The sequence below is a fragment of the Telmatherina bonti genome, assembly GCF_933228915.1.
Source record: "Telmatherina bonti genome assembly, chromosome: 17".
Taxonomy (NCBI): Eukaryota; Metazoa; Chordata; class Actinopteri; order Atheriniformes; family Telmatherinidae; genus Telmatherina; species Telmatherina bonti.
The window spans coordinates 23119106-23134059 of record NC_136615.1 but is presented as its reverse complement, the minus strand read 5'-3'; the positions used below and the strand labels follow the sequence as shown (position 1 = coordinate 23134059).

The 14954-nt window shown below is 38.0% G+C and overlaps 1 protein-coding gene across 2 annotated transcripts in view; it reads right to left on the bottom strand.

Annotated features, from left to right (window-relative positions):
* Window positions 1–14954, bottom strand: part of sfswap (splicing factor SWAP) — a 54189-nt gene that overhangs the window by 2242 nt on the left and 36993 nt on the right. For both annotated transcript variants that reach the window (XM_079256162.1, XM_079256163.1), the window contains exons 15-18: window positions 12724–13097; window positions 10497–10622; window positions 10015–10149; window positions 7999–8071 (exon numbers count right to left, since the gene is read on the bottom strand). In XM_079256162.1, the coding sequence (XP_079112288.1) occupies window positions 7999–8071; window positions 10015–10149; window positions 10497–10622; window positions 12724–13097 (708 nt within the window). The remainder of the gene's footprint in view (window positions 1–7998; window positions 8072–10014; window positions 10150–10496; window positions 10623–12723; window positions 13098–14954) is intronic.

Here is a 14954-nt window from a genome sequence, read left to right as displayed (position 1 = left end):
AAAAATCCACCCCGGAGCCCTCCTGACAGATGAGACAAATTACCAGCTGTAATCACAGAAGGATGGAGCCGTCACATCAAATCACTCAAAAGGTCTTGTGGAAACACTCGTCTTCGTGGGATGTGTCAAATAGGGCTCCGGCTATAACTCAACTCCTCTGTCAGCAGTTAAGCATCTTTGCAAACAAAAACTGTTTTGTTACATCAATAAATGATTACAAGTTATTGTAAAATTGTCACATGACAGTCGACCAAATCTCTCCAACGGGAAAGGAGAGACTTTTATTCTTTATGGTATCCTTGTTAATGTCAGGTGAGGAACAATGCTTAGCAAGTTATTCAAAGCGGAACAGCGAGTGACTGGAGCATGTTTGTATTATGACTTTAATCCAAGTGGACGAATGAAGATGGAGATGAAACTTTAATGACTTTGTACTGGGATGTAAAAAGCCTGCGGGAACAGGCCACAGTCAGTCCCCAATTCTTCTCGGGAGCTTTTATTCCTTTGTATCCTTTTAGTTTTTAGTCTTAATGATGCTTCTTTGGTTTTTACAACTGTCACAGGCTCTACATTTTGCAGCACTTTTCTAACTTTTGTATATCTGAGGAATTTTTTTGGGTCATGCAGTCAGTATTTTTTTTTTTTTTTTAAGGAGTTAGAACCCATCACTCTTAAGTATAAAGTGAGAAGAAAAAAAACACCAAAAAAACCAAATAAATAAAAAAAATACTTGTGCATGAATCGTTCGGATTATATTAGCTTTATCAATTTATTTCCATTTCCTTTATTGAATCAATAGTTTGTTGAACTTTTATTCTTACATCCTTTCAAATAATTTCACTAGATTATTTCTAGTATTGGATTTTTTCCCTAAAAAATATGTAATATTTATGATTCTTAAAAATTATTTGATATTTTTTCAAATCAAAAATAAGAAATAAAATGTTTTCCAACTCAAGAAATGTGTAGCCGCTAAAAAAAACAAGGTTTTTACGACTTGCTACAAATGTTTTTTTGTTCATTCATCTTATCAGGAACGAAATATAAAAAAATGATATATTTCTGCCTTTAAATAACTAGATATAAGCATTACGACCTGTATCTGTGATATTTTCATCGAGCTGCCACCATATAGATGAAGGATGATGATGCAGACATGACTGCCGTGATCTGAAATTGCGATTATTAATTGTAAATTGTGACACTGCTGGGTATCCGCCATCCCCGCAGTGATGAATAAAAAACATGTCATTTATATTAACTTCCTTAGCACGGTATCTCTAACTATGACTGACATCTGACTTCTTTTCCTTCTTTTTTTTTTTATGTTCACTCTGCAGGAAAAACAGCAGGAACAACATGGCTGAACTGCAGGGTAAAAATAAAAGCTGCAGGCTACAGGATGAATATTTCCAACTACTCAGCAACAAAGTGAAATGTTTAACCAAGAGAACTTGAACTAAGTGCAGCATGAAATTAGACAGTTTTCTTCTTTTTACCTCCATTTTATGTTACATAGGTCAGGATTTACAATCTCATTCCTTTTCAGAGGATCTCCCTTCGCTGTCCTTGAAAATTGCATCGTTCAGTGAGATGTAGAAAACAACACTAATAATGAATCATGTTGACAGAACATGTTCATTTGAAAAAGAGACAAGAAAGCACCTTACACATCTGAAAAAAAACATTGCAAGACTGCCTTAAATTGTTATTATTGTAACTGTGTGCAGCATGAAAATAGTATTTAATATTATTCACTGATATTTTGATCTGATATTTTAATATATATATATATATATATATATATATATATACACACACACACATACATACATGTATATACACATACACGCTCTTGTCTGACTAACTCCTTAATGTGTGTACTGTACTTAATGTGAAACCTGTTACAACTCAGTGTTACTACGAGTAGCCTGTGATCTTTAAACTGACTTATCAGGGTCTTTTATTTTATGATTCAATTTTTTTTTACTCCTTCATCACTCCTTGCTCGCAATGGGCTGTGCAGACCGCTCAGGAATCAATGATGGTGTGAAAAGTAAACAGGACTACAGACATTTGTGCAAATACAAGTTCATTTCAAGTTGCTGCACTTCATATTCCAAAAGATGCAATTTCAAAGCTCCAACGTTACCAAATTTGACTATAAACTGCACATCATTCAGAGAGAAAGTCTTTCAATTAAAAATGAGTAATATGATTGAAGTGCTAAATAGTATCGTATACAGGCGGGCTCACAGTCTGACTTTAAACCATAAAAAAAAAAAAAAAAAAAAAAAAAAAATCAGAAATGAGAAAAACAGTTGCATTAATACGGTGAATTTTAAAGCTTTGTTGTCTGATACAGCTGGGTGATGTGATTGAATAAATTCATTATCTGGTATGCAGAAGGGTAGTATTTGGTATATCTGGGAATTTGCTACAAATTTCTACTTTTGACAATACTCAGAGCTTTTAAAATGTGCACTGGCTTTATATTAAAAATACAGCAAAGGAAGAGACGACAAGAGAAATAAAACCAAAAAGGAAGAAAATGAGAGATGGGGATGAGGCAAATACCAAGCAAGCACCCTCTGGGAAGAAGAGGCCATTACACAGATGAGGTTTAGCTGAATTATTCAAGACGTGTTTGTAAAACATCACAGATGGGGGAGGGGGGGTAGAAGTAGTTAGCCGTTTACAATCAGGGCATGTTGCGTCGCCACGTTTCATGAACATGTTCATGTTTCTGTGTTCAGATAAATTCAAGCAAGCGCATCGGAATATAGACCAACAAAAGAAATGAGCTTTTTCCTTTTTTTTTTTTTAAATGTGAGGTGTAGGAGAGATGAGAGGTGTGTGACGTTCGACATCTGGTCGGTAAACACTACAGGCTCTGTCTGCAATACACTTTGTCTTTCACCCTCACAAACACACTGGACAGTGACCAGAGGAAAGAATAAGCTGCAACTGAATGTAAGTAGCACCACTGTTCACAGAATAGCTCGCATTGCCTCTTCATTCACACTCTGTTGACCTTCATTACTGTGAGCCGCAAAGCTTCTTGAGTGCTGGTCTCTGCCGCAGCTTCTCCTCACTCACTGGAACAATTGCTCTGTGTTTTTATCACAAGTTCACCTTTTTCATTTCATTTTTTTAAAATAGCAAAGTGCAGATTAAATGCATTTACTTGGCAGATGATCAACACAGAGAAGTGTTTTACTACTTTGTACAACGCAGAGACAAGGAAAAAAATGAGGAAAAGTTTGTGATCTACACTGGAAATAAAGAAAAAACCAAACAATGGGCGCAGAGTTATGTAAAAACACCTTGTACGTAGGTTTATATAGATGAATACCTATGGGTATATATGCATATGATCATGCAAATGTTGTTTTTCTCTTTTCTTTCTTTCTATCTCTCTCTTTCTCTTTCCCTTTGTCTTTCTGTCTCTATTCTGTCTTCTCGGTCTGGTCCAGCAGTAGGAACTCTATTACAATTAAACAAAATAAATAAAGATATAACATAAGAATCCAGAAAATCAAGGGGATCATCATACCAGTAATGCTCCCCTTGGCAAAGTATATTTGCTCAGCAGAACACAGCATCCAGACCATCATTCTGCTTGCTTAAATGCTGGACAAGACATATTTTAAAAAGAAAAAAAACAAACAAAAAAAACCCTTGAATCTCAGAACTGATTTCAAGCAAATCGGGTAAAGAATTTACTGATGTCTTTGGAGCTGATTCAAATGAAACAAGATGTTTCTGCAGAACAGCTGCAAGCTGGATCGCAGCCATAATCTGCACAGAGAAATTCTCCCCATGGTGGAGCAGAGAGCCGGTTCTGGGATCAGAGTTCAGAGATGTGTGAATGCGAGGTTACGCTGTGAGTAATAACTGCACCTAACTGGGAAAAAACAGTCACAACCTTACGGTAATTTCATTACACCATGTAGCCAAACTCATACGCCACTCTTTAATGCCTCTTTTCCACTTTTGATCTTTGGGACATTTGTCCATGTTTGGCCTCAAATCCAAGAACCACCAAATGCCTTAATGCTCAAGGCGACGTCTGTATGGAAACTTCAGTCAGGATTTATCCTCAGCTGGGCAGCGAGAACAAACTGAAACATACTGAACTGTTAAATGAAGCTATAATTAGCTAGTATGTTCGTGTCGCAGGACACTGATTAGAGGCAAATATTGAGTAGTTTAACAGCTGGCACGACAACTGAAAATGGAAACATACCCCATGCGTGATTACTACTAGTTTATATATCAAAGTGTCAGAAAGATTTTTAGAACCCAACAGAAGGTCGTGGTTTCCATGAGACATGATGACAGGGGGCGCCGTCCTGTCACAAACATGTCTCCATTTTCTGTTCTATTCCATTCTATTCTACGGTCATTTCGCAGATGCTTTTATCCAAAGTGACTTACATCTGAGAGTGGAAACTGAAACACTAGAGGACATCATACATAAGTACTAGTCAGACGGCTGCGAGTCCAGTTGGACGCAGGTGTTGCCATGTGTGGCTGTAGGCAGTGGAATTCTTTTTTTTTCTTTTCTTTTTCGTTTTTTTGTTTTGTCCCCTTCTTTCTCAGCAATAGTCCCTTTGTTACAACACAAGAAACAACAGATCCCACAATATTGTCTTGGGTGCAGCTTATTCAGTGCTGGTTTGTTGCAAAGAACTGGACCACGTTCTCCTCTGACGAACAGAGGAGATGAAATATGTGCAGAAATGCTCCTTGAAGACATGAGTCTTGTGCTTGCTTTTAAAAGCAGATTTGATTTTGTTGTCTGCACAAAAATAAATACATGAATGAATAAAAGAAGAAACAATCAAATGAAAGAATAAATAAATAAAATAAATAGAGTTTTGGTGTCACTTAGAGGAAAAAGAAACAAAACAGATTTACAGCCTTCTAGTTCAAAAGGTAAACTAACAATAAGAGTTGCTAATTTAACTCATCTGACGTGATTTTGAGCAGGTATTATAGTTTTTTTTTTTTTTAAACAAGAAACACATTAAACACATTAAAAGAGAACCTACTTTTACCATCCATGTTGCATAGCTATGACAGATCACACAACCTTAATGCTGTCTGATGCATAAATTTACATTTTAACAGGTTCCTCTTGCAGCATCAGCATCAAAATTAAAATAAAAACAGTGAATAAGTGTATTTTTATCGGCATGGTGATTGTGTCATAGCTGTCCTACTAGCAGTACCAGCTTTAAGTGTACACAGCAGTAGTTTGATTTGCTTTTGTGAACTGCTTCATGAAAGTTTTATAGCGGCTGACAGGTAGGAAGATGAAGACTCTGAGCAGCCCTGTGGACCTTTACAACACCGTTTCATACGAAACAACAAAGCTGAGTGGCAGCATATTTCAAGAAATAAAACTGCTCCCTGCCTCTACCTGCCTTGGCTGAAGTGGGACTACTGGTCAGCTTTTCCTTTTTTCCAATTTTGCCAGTGCTCCACTTTATCTGCCTGTGATTGGTCCGTATGTCCAAACCATTCAAAAAAATTATCTCACGCGATAAATGAAGCGAACCAAAGTGCCGTGTGACCTGGAGAGAGGCCATCTCTTGTTGTTGGACTGGTAGATTTTTTACACCTGCAATTTCCTACAGAGTGGGCCAAACCAGATGGGTTTTAAAGAACCTTTAGAAAACAGAATAACAAAACCAAAAGCCTCTCTGGGCCACAAAGGAAAACCTGCCTGCTGTGTTTAAAATGACTTAGAAAATCTTGCCTGCTGTGGACCCTTGAGCAAGGCCCTTAACCCTCAACAACTGCTCGCCGGGTACCAAAACACCCTCGAGTACATCTAGAAATGGGTAAAATGGGTAAAAAATTAACTTATTAGGTGGTAACACTGGATTTTATAGTTTATTTCAAACAACTGATTAATGAGCTAAACTCACTATTTGCTTCGGTTCAACAAAGGTTAGCTGAGGATGCAAATTATTTGCTGCGATATTATTGCACAAGTTTTGCTGGAGGCCATTTTGAAGATGCTGATAATCTGACAGAAGGGGGGGGGGGGGGGGGGGGGGGGAAAGGACATTTTCTGTCTTTGTGTCTGAATTCATATGCACTGGATGGCCAACACTGCACTTGCATCGGCCACCTCTTCAACAGCAAAGTGACATCTCATATCCCCGAAGATTTTTTAAAGCCTGGGGCCAGATTTCACTTCTTTTGCCTGCTGCTCATAAACCCAAATTTTCCAAATTCTTTTTTTTTTTCTTCCCCCCCTTAATTCTTGGCAAATCTCCCAGAATGAGTGACAGTGGTATTAGTAAACACTCAGACAGGAAAAGCTGCCACAGTTGTTCGCATGGCAAATAACAGCCTCAGAAATCAGCCCATGCACTTTAAGCATCATAATTTAATTTGTATCTGATCACACAGTCCTCATCTACGGAGGCGTAGAGCTGTCGTCCTCATCAAAAAAAAGTTTGGGCCTTATTACGTTATAATGTGATAGTTTCACGTTTTTACAATAAAAGTTTATTGTATAAATAAGAAATAAAAGAAAAAGAAAAAAAGAAATTTTGATTAGAAATGATGCCACGTCATGGGGATCGGACTTATTCTTCCTTCTGTACAGACCCATGCCTTTTAAAACTGTCCTTAAACTACGCATATTTATTACAATGTCATCCAAAGTGTTCCAAAGCACTAAAATTTCACAATGTCTCAACCCAAGTATGAAGAAAAACTCTATCAAGTCCTGTAAATGAGCCATTTGTGATCTCCTATCCCCCACACACAATTTCCTCATCTAAAGTCGAAAATGACCAAGTTCACGCTTTCAGATACGCGATATGTTCCACGTTTTTACAATAAAACTATCATGTTACAACATTGTACGTTTCACGTTTTACAATAAACTTATTACATTATAACACGATACGTTATAACGTGATAAGTTTTATTGCAAAAACGTGAAACCTACCATGTTGTAACGTGATAGTTTCACGTATTTTCAATAAAACTACCACGTTATAAGTTTCACGTTTTTACAATAAACTTATTAAGTTATAACATGATATGTTTCACATTTTTACAATAAAACTACCACGTTATAAGTTTCACGTTTTTACAATAAACTTATTAAGTTATAACGTGATATGTTTCACATTTTTACAATAAAACTACCACGTTACAAGTTTCACGTTTTTACAATAAACTTATTAAGTTATAACGTGATATGTTTCACGTATTTACAATAAACTTATTAAGTTATAACGTGATATGTTTCACATTTTTACAATAAAACTACCACGTTATAAGTTTCACGTTTTTACAATAAACTTATTAAGTTATAACGTGATATGTTTCACGTATTTACAATAAAACTATCACGTTATAACATTGTACGTTTCACATTTTTACAATAAAACTATTACGTTATAACGTGATTAGGCCCAACTTTTTTTTTTTTGTTTGGATGACAGCTCTACGCTTCCGTACTCATCAGACTGCATCAACACTAATCAAAACAGATGACAAAAGCTTCAGTTTACATCGAACTTTGAATATTTTAAGCTCCTGAAAAGGATCATTTCAACGAGTTTAAAACTCAAGAACAAGGGAGTCGTATCTGTTCTGCAAACAACCAAAACAGCTTCATATAAACTTGCAAATAACGGGGGCGAAGACATTTCCACGTGGCAAGCACATACACCATGTTCTGAAGAGACACACAGGCCCATCTAACCACTCTGAGACAAATCCCAAGACATAAAGTTCCTACAAGTATCCAGTAGGTATGAGGGGGATACGGCATGAAATAACAAATGAACTAAAGTAACACGCCGAGACAAAGGCTATAAAAACCGGCTATGAAAAGTGAAAAGCACTTAGCATCCTTACTCTTTGTATGATGGAAACAAAGTACCCCACTCAGTACATTTACTGGGGAGGCTGTAAAGTTGAGCAGAGGACATAACTGGGATAAAAGCAAAAGAACAATACCTGAGTTATTTTGGACTGCACAGAGGACACTATGGATGAAGACACTGCCTTGTCTTTCTCCTGAGAACCACCCCTGGAAAGAAAAAAAGAGGAGAGAAAGAGAGAGAGAGAGAGAGAGAGGGGGGGGGGATATCAATCATGTTAACAGGAGAGGATATACAATATTCATGGTATTTTCTGAAATGCTGAAGTTGGACAGGCATTGAAAGCAGCATGAGGAGCAGAAGGGAGAAACAAAAGAACAGAGATGTAGAAGACGCAGACATGTGACTTGTAAGAACAAAAATATCCAGTTAGAGCCGGAGCCACCGCCAGGAAAACAGCTGAGAGTACGACCGCGCAGACTGACTGTGGCGAAACCGCAGGCTTCAACATCACGGCTGTCCGAAGATTTTATCCGCTCTACATCTAACATTTCATTATTTAGCAAGAGACTTTTAAAATAGATGCAATCGTGTTCGTCATGTTGATTGAACACAACAGGTGACAAGACAGTGCCGAGCACACAGGGACTTATGTCAAGGGGTTTCAGACTCGAGTCCAAATTGACAGAAATCAGCCACATCCCTCCACGTAGTTACGCACCGAGCTGCTGCAAATACAACATGCTATTTTGATGAGCACCACAATCTGAAAGGAAAGGAGCATGGCTTTTTACTTCACTCGTGTGGTTGCTCTAAAGATATAGCACAATTATTTACAAGACAGAAACACACACGCACACACACACAAATCCATTTACAAATACCTCATTTTTGTTCCCAATCTGTTTATCAAGAAAAAGCAGGAAGAAAAGCTGCAACTATAATGTGTATATATTATCACAGAATTACTGATATGCTTCTGGCCAGCATGCCATGAGGGGTTGTGGCAGCTTTAATTAGCTATTGAAAGCATGAGTGCCAGCAATTCAGGACATCATTTGACTGGCAGAACTCCCTTTCATTCACATAAACCCTTTCAGGATGATTGACTTCATCTATCAACAAACTAAAAATGAGAAGTTATTACGTTTAATACCACGAGGGTTGGCCAAAGGGGTGGAAATAGAAGGATGAAGGCGGGACATTTTTAAACAGCTAGAGTCAGGTTATGTAGAGCAATGGTGCATTAATCTATAGTTTTTACATGGTGCTAAGTAGGGATGGGAAATCGAATCGAAAAAAATCAAATATCGGAATTTTTTGCTTCACAATTTAAAAATAAATTTTTCCTATTAAAAAAATTTTTTTTTAAATTCAAATGAATAAAAATAATTTCTTATAAAATTTTTGTCATTTTTATTGTTTTTATTGATCTTTTTGCTTGTCTTCTTGGCCATTATAGCAGCAGAATGATGGCCTGGCTACTGTGTTGTTTTTTTCCTCATTGAAATCAAGAAAAACGACGAGCAAAAAAAGTTTTGTACATTTTTTTTGGTTTTAATCTACAAAAATCCGCAATATTAAAGAATTGTTAGAATGGCAATTTAAATCGAATTGGCACCCAAAAAATCAGAATCAAATCAAATTGGGACAAATGTATATCATTAAAGCCATACTGAATAAGCAGGTTATTCCATCAATGGATTTTTTCTTTCCTGATGACATGGACATATTACAAGGCATTCTTGCAGCAGAATGATGGTCTGGCCACTGTGCTGTTTTTTCCTTATGGAAATGACAAAAATCAGCAATATCAAAGAATCGTTAGAATCACAATTTAAATCTAATCGGCACCTAAAAAGTTGGAATCTAATAGAATCAGGATAAAAGCATATTGTCCGAGCCCTAGTGCTAAGTGCTGCCTAATAATAAAATCTTTCTGGTTTTCTTTCATGACAGACAAAAAGTCTGCAAACCTAAAGAAACGTAAAAGCTCTAATCAGACAGAATCATTAACAACGAGTGTAGGCCAATAAAACTCCAGAAAGGCAACTTTCTTCAGTCACATCATCTCTTAGAATTAAGATTGGAAAAAAACCCCAAAAAAAAAACAAACTTAGGTTGGATTTCTGACAAGTTTAGGGAGGGTTACCTTGAGTTGCCAAAGCTGGACGCAGGGCTGGTAGACGGGGATAAAGCTCTGGGTGACGTATACGGTGAGACGGAGGAACCAGCTGCTTGCACCCGTTCTGATGACAACAAACTCTTTCTTTGTTCAGGAGGAGACCTGGGAGAAAGAAAAGCACTTGACACAATGGAAACTACACTAAGGTAACTCCTGAAAAACTCACCATGGTGCTTTTGCTGAAATATTGTCTGGATTTTTGGCCTTATAGAAATGTCAAACTTACACGACACAGAATTACAGATAAACCCAGTTAATAAGCAATTCATCAAGACACATGTTTCCCTTTATTTTCTAAATGTTTAAAACTAAAAACAGGCTCAACGCTTCAGACTTTCATCCATGTGTGGCAACGGTCAGAACCAACATTTGCAGTGTTGAAATAAACCCAGCTCTATGTCTAACTATTTCTCTTAAACCATCCTTTAGACCCCTGGAGTTTGATTTACCTGGATCTTGAATGCCCCCTGGGCAAGCTGGAGCTGCTGCTGGGATGATAGTGATCTCTCTCCACACGTCTTCTGTCTGAAGAGGGGCCGCTCCTATCCCTCCTCCCTGGGGAGCGGGAACGGGATCTGGCCAGACAAGAGGACAAAGAAAATAAAAGATGGGTAGAGGCCATTAAACGACAAAGCCCTGCGTATGAGAGGAGCTGATGTCTCTGAAATGAAGAGAACAGAGGATGAATAAAACAAGTGGAAGACAATAAAATTTAAAGAGAAACTATTTCGATTAATAAATTAGGATGGCCTTTGTATAACAGGGTTTTCATGCCTCGATGGGGAACCATTTCATTTCAATCCCATTTAAATACTTTGCAGTTCAGAACTCAGGTTATTACTTTTGGACAAAAATCATAATCACACAGAATCTCCAAAAAAATATGGAGATTTCTCTAAACAATCCTAAGACGGAAAGGGAATTGAATATTTATGAGTACTAGCAGAAATTAATTACACTTTTAGATTTTGTTCCACAAAAGGGCAAAGCTAAGTACTTTTTGTCCGCTGGCATAGTGCGCAACGCTTGTGTCATTTGCAAACATAAAAATGCCATGTTGGAAAAGGAAATTACATCCTCGGAACAGCGAAGGCAGAAAAGAAGATCCAAGGCACATCGGAGAGCAAGGAGAATGTTTGGATCAAGGCTTTGTTTTATGAAATATGACAACACTTGATCCTGGTCAGCTCAAATCTTCAGGAAGGGAGCATTCAAACTTTAAAACGTATGACACACAAACATAAAAGAAAGTAATAACCCCTTTTATTCCTTATAAACTGCTGCGACAATAATGACCAGCAAAAAAAAGCGTACTGGGAAAAAAATAAAAAACTGGACAAATGCAGCTAAAATTTCTTTAAACAAAAAGCAGAAAAGTTGTCATTTATGTCCAAATTTTGCAAAGGAAGTGAATAAATGTTCTGTGATTGTGTTGTTCTGTAAAAGTAAAATGTGCAGAGAATAAAATTTGCGGTCAACATTTATGAAGCAAGGATATGTTTCCCTTGTAAATGACAAAGTGTGGGTGAGTGTGTGTGTATGCAGATTAGCCTTGCATGCAAGTCTAATTTTATCCTGATAATCTGTGGTTGTTTCCAGGTAGGAGCAGAATTACACAATTATTCCTAATAATTAGGGAGTACTTGAAAGCAAAAAAGAAGTTCGATAGATAAACACGACGCACAATCTAATCATTTTAATCTTGTTTGTTTTGAAATAAGGACCCATGATAAGAATATAATCTGTTTTGTTCCGTTTTTCTCCCCCAGCTCTAAACTTTTGCAACCCAAATGCAGAGGTAAAGATGATGGATGATGTGCTACTGGAGTGGAAAAGGCGTAGTGTGTGGCAGCGACCGTGATGTGTGCAGGCAGCTGTTTGCCTGACAGCATGATCGTGTTCACTGCAGCGATTTTACACACAACAAGAATAGTTCAATTGTCCTTGACAAAATGTGCACTACAATTGAAAACAGTGAAAACTACTTACTGGCTGCTGTAATTTCTTAATGCATTGGATGCCAGATTGAATAACTTCATCATTGTTAATGACTTTTATCTATCATCATCATTTAGCCGAGTTAAGCTGATTAAGGTGAAACTGTAAAGTCATGCTGCGTCTTGGAGCATGAAAGGTTGGACCTCCCTGCATTCAGCTGCACCGCTTTGCGTTTAACAGCTGCTCAGGAGTTTCTGCAGCTTTAGTCTGACTGTCAGCTCGTCGCTCCGTGGAAAAGAAAAGTGATGATGAAACAACTGATGAAATGCTGACTGAATTTTGATTCTAGTTTTTAGTTGGCTTAAAATTAGTAAAAAAAAAAAAAGTCTTGATGAAATTGTTTAAAGTCAGTAGTAAAACCAAAAATTATACCTATATGCTTCTATTGATGTTTAGAATAGAAGCACATTTATAAGAAATCCAATTCCGTGAAACCAGATAAGTGATTTTATATTTTACCTTGTATATATAAAAATTTGCCATATCACCATGATCTCCGTACACACACACACACACACACACACACACACACACACACACACACACACACACACACACACACACTCCTGTTCAGTTTGGTTTTGACCTTTGTTAGGGACAAAGTTTTGCATGAATGTTACAGCAGCAAAAGTCTCAGGAACTTTGGGATACTTCATGGTTGGGTTCATGATGTCTTACCGGGACCGGCGGTTTCTTCTGTAGGCACTAGGAAGAAAGTGTCCACTCTTTGATCTGGATCTGGACCTCGACCTCGACCTCCTCTTGTGTTTCTTCTTCTTTTTGTCTTTGTCTCTCCCTTTGTTCCGATCTCTGTCTCTCTGTCTGTCTCTATCTCGGTCTCGGTCTCTGTCTCTGACACGATCTCTGTCTCGATCTCTGTCTGGGCCTTTGGACGGAGCGTAGGAGGATGAGGACGATGAGCAGGACGGGGCTTCCCTGCTGCGGTTGCCTTCATGGTTTTCCACCAACAGTCTTTGATCCTGAGGATAAACAGGTGGTGCGTGGTACCCTTGAGGATTTGCGGCATTGCAGAGAATGGAGAAGGCTTGCAGCTGGAGAGAAACGTAGAGAAGCAGAAAGCAAACATGAGTGTAACCTGCACCGTGATTTTGTATTCTGAACCTTCTCTAATTAACCGGTTTGAAGACAGACAGGAAACAATAACACTGACAAGATTAAACGTTCCTTCTTTCTTTTTGACATCAGGGACACTGATTGAATTCCCAAATACTTTGTCACTCTCTACATCTGTGGAAAATCAATATGGAAGCCTCTCAGCTTTAAGAAATGCAGGAGACGCACAAGGCTGACAGTGTGTTGAGATTAAAGACTTATTTATTCAATACCTCCATGTGTGTCCTTGTCAGTGTTACATATTAATGCAACTCACATGGTGACGTGTGAATTTAAAAACCATAGAGTTGATAACACGCGGGCAAGGTGGCTTATCACATGGGAATTTGACTTATTCAAGGGCTTCCTGAAGGCCTGAATGATTTCAGATTGCTTTATGTCGATCACAGCGATAAGGACGAGACAAAAATGTATTTATCCGTCTACAGAACTAACAGTGCATCCTTCGGCTGGTTCACAGGCTCTTAGCTGCTTGCTAACTGCCAAGGAAACCTCAAAATAGAGAGGAAAATATGAATACTGATGATAATAAAAAGTGAGGTGTTGGTGAACTGAAGAGAGAAACCACTGAGCTTAGGCGCCAGTAAAACATGCACACTTTGTTGTGAGTTGGCAAACAGCAAACAAGACACACGACTAATTTGTTTAATCACCTGAAGACGTGTCGTCCCACCACAACACAAAGTCTGAATGTGCAAGCTGGCGTTCCACCAGTTCTTGCAGTGCAAACATGTCATCATTTGACTGCAACACTCATATGACAAGCATTCAATAGAGAGCAAAGAGGCAGCAAAAGCACAAATCATCAAAACTGATCAATCTAGGAAAATATATTTTTTAACCATACTGCACAACCATTTTCTGCTGATTTTTATGCGCAAAAAAAAAAACAACAAAACTTACATTTTTATGAATTTGGGTAAGAAATAAATATGCGCGAGTGTGTGCGAGTGCTCGATTTAATTTTCAAGCGATAAGGAGAATACTTTATCCGTTTTTCAAGGGTTCAAGAACACATGCACTCAAAGACAGATGGGATCCTAACAGGCTGGCTCATGGAAAGAACATGTCTCATTGTCAGGGGAAATTATTGCACTGATTTTCTTTTCTTTTTAGAAAATCTTACTCAGCTGACAGAAAAAAAAAAACCCCAAAAAAAACACATTGTAGGTTACACAACACAGTGAAGCCCTCTGGCTTCACACTGAGTTACAACTGTCAGCTGCAAAGTGCCTCTAATTACCCCAATGTGGGTCTGCCTGCTCATTTAACATTCATCTGCTGCTGGAGTCATGTTGAGGAAGGAGGAAGAAGAGGAAAAAAAAGAAACTGGCTTCAGTCCATCAGCGGATTACATGTCACTAAATCCTCCTCGGTCAGATGCTATCCTGCGGGGTCAAGTCTTCTGCTGCTCCTAAGTCATCGTTTATCACGTGCACACTGCATACACACAGCAATTTTAATATGAGAATATTTTTATACAACAATATTAACTAAAATGATAGAACTCCATCTCGCTCCGATCCAAGGAAAACCAAAACAACAACAAAATAACATGCAAACAAAACACTGAGTGCAGCTAAATATTAACACGGCAGATGCATCTGTCAGGTTTGGCCACCGCCACCTCTATCCCATCTGCTTACACTGGTGAGATATGGGTGGAACATATAAAAAAGAAAGTGGGGGAGAGGAAGATGATGAAAGACAATGAAAGAAGAAGGGCAATGTGATGAAGAAGCAGAGGCGGGAGGGAAACAACAAAATATGCTCGT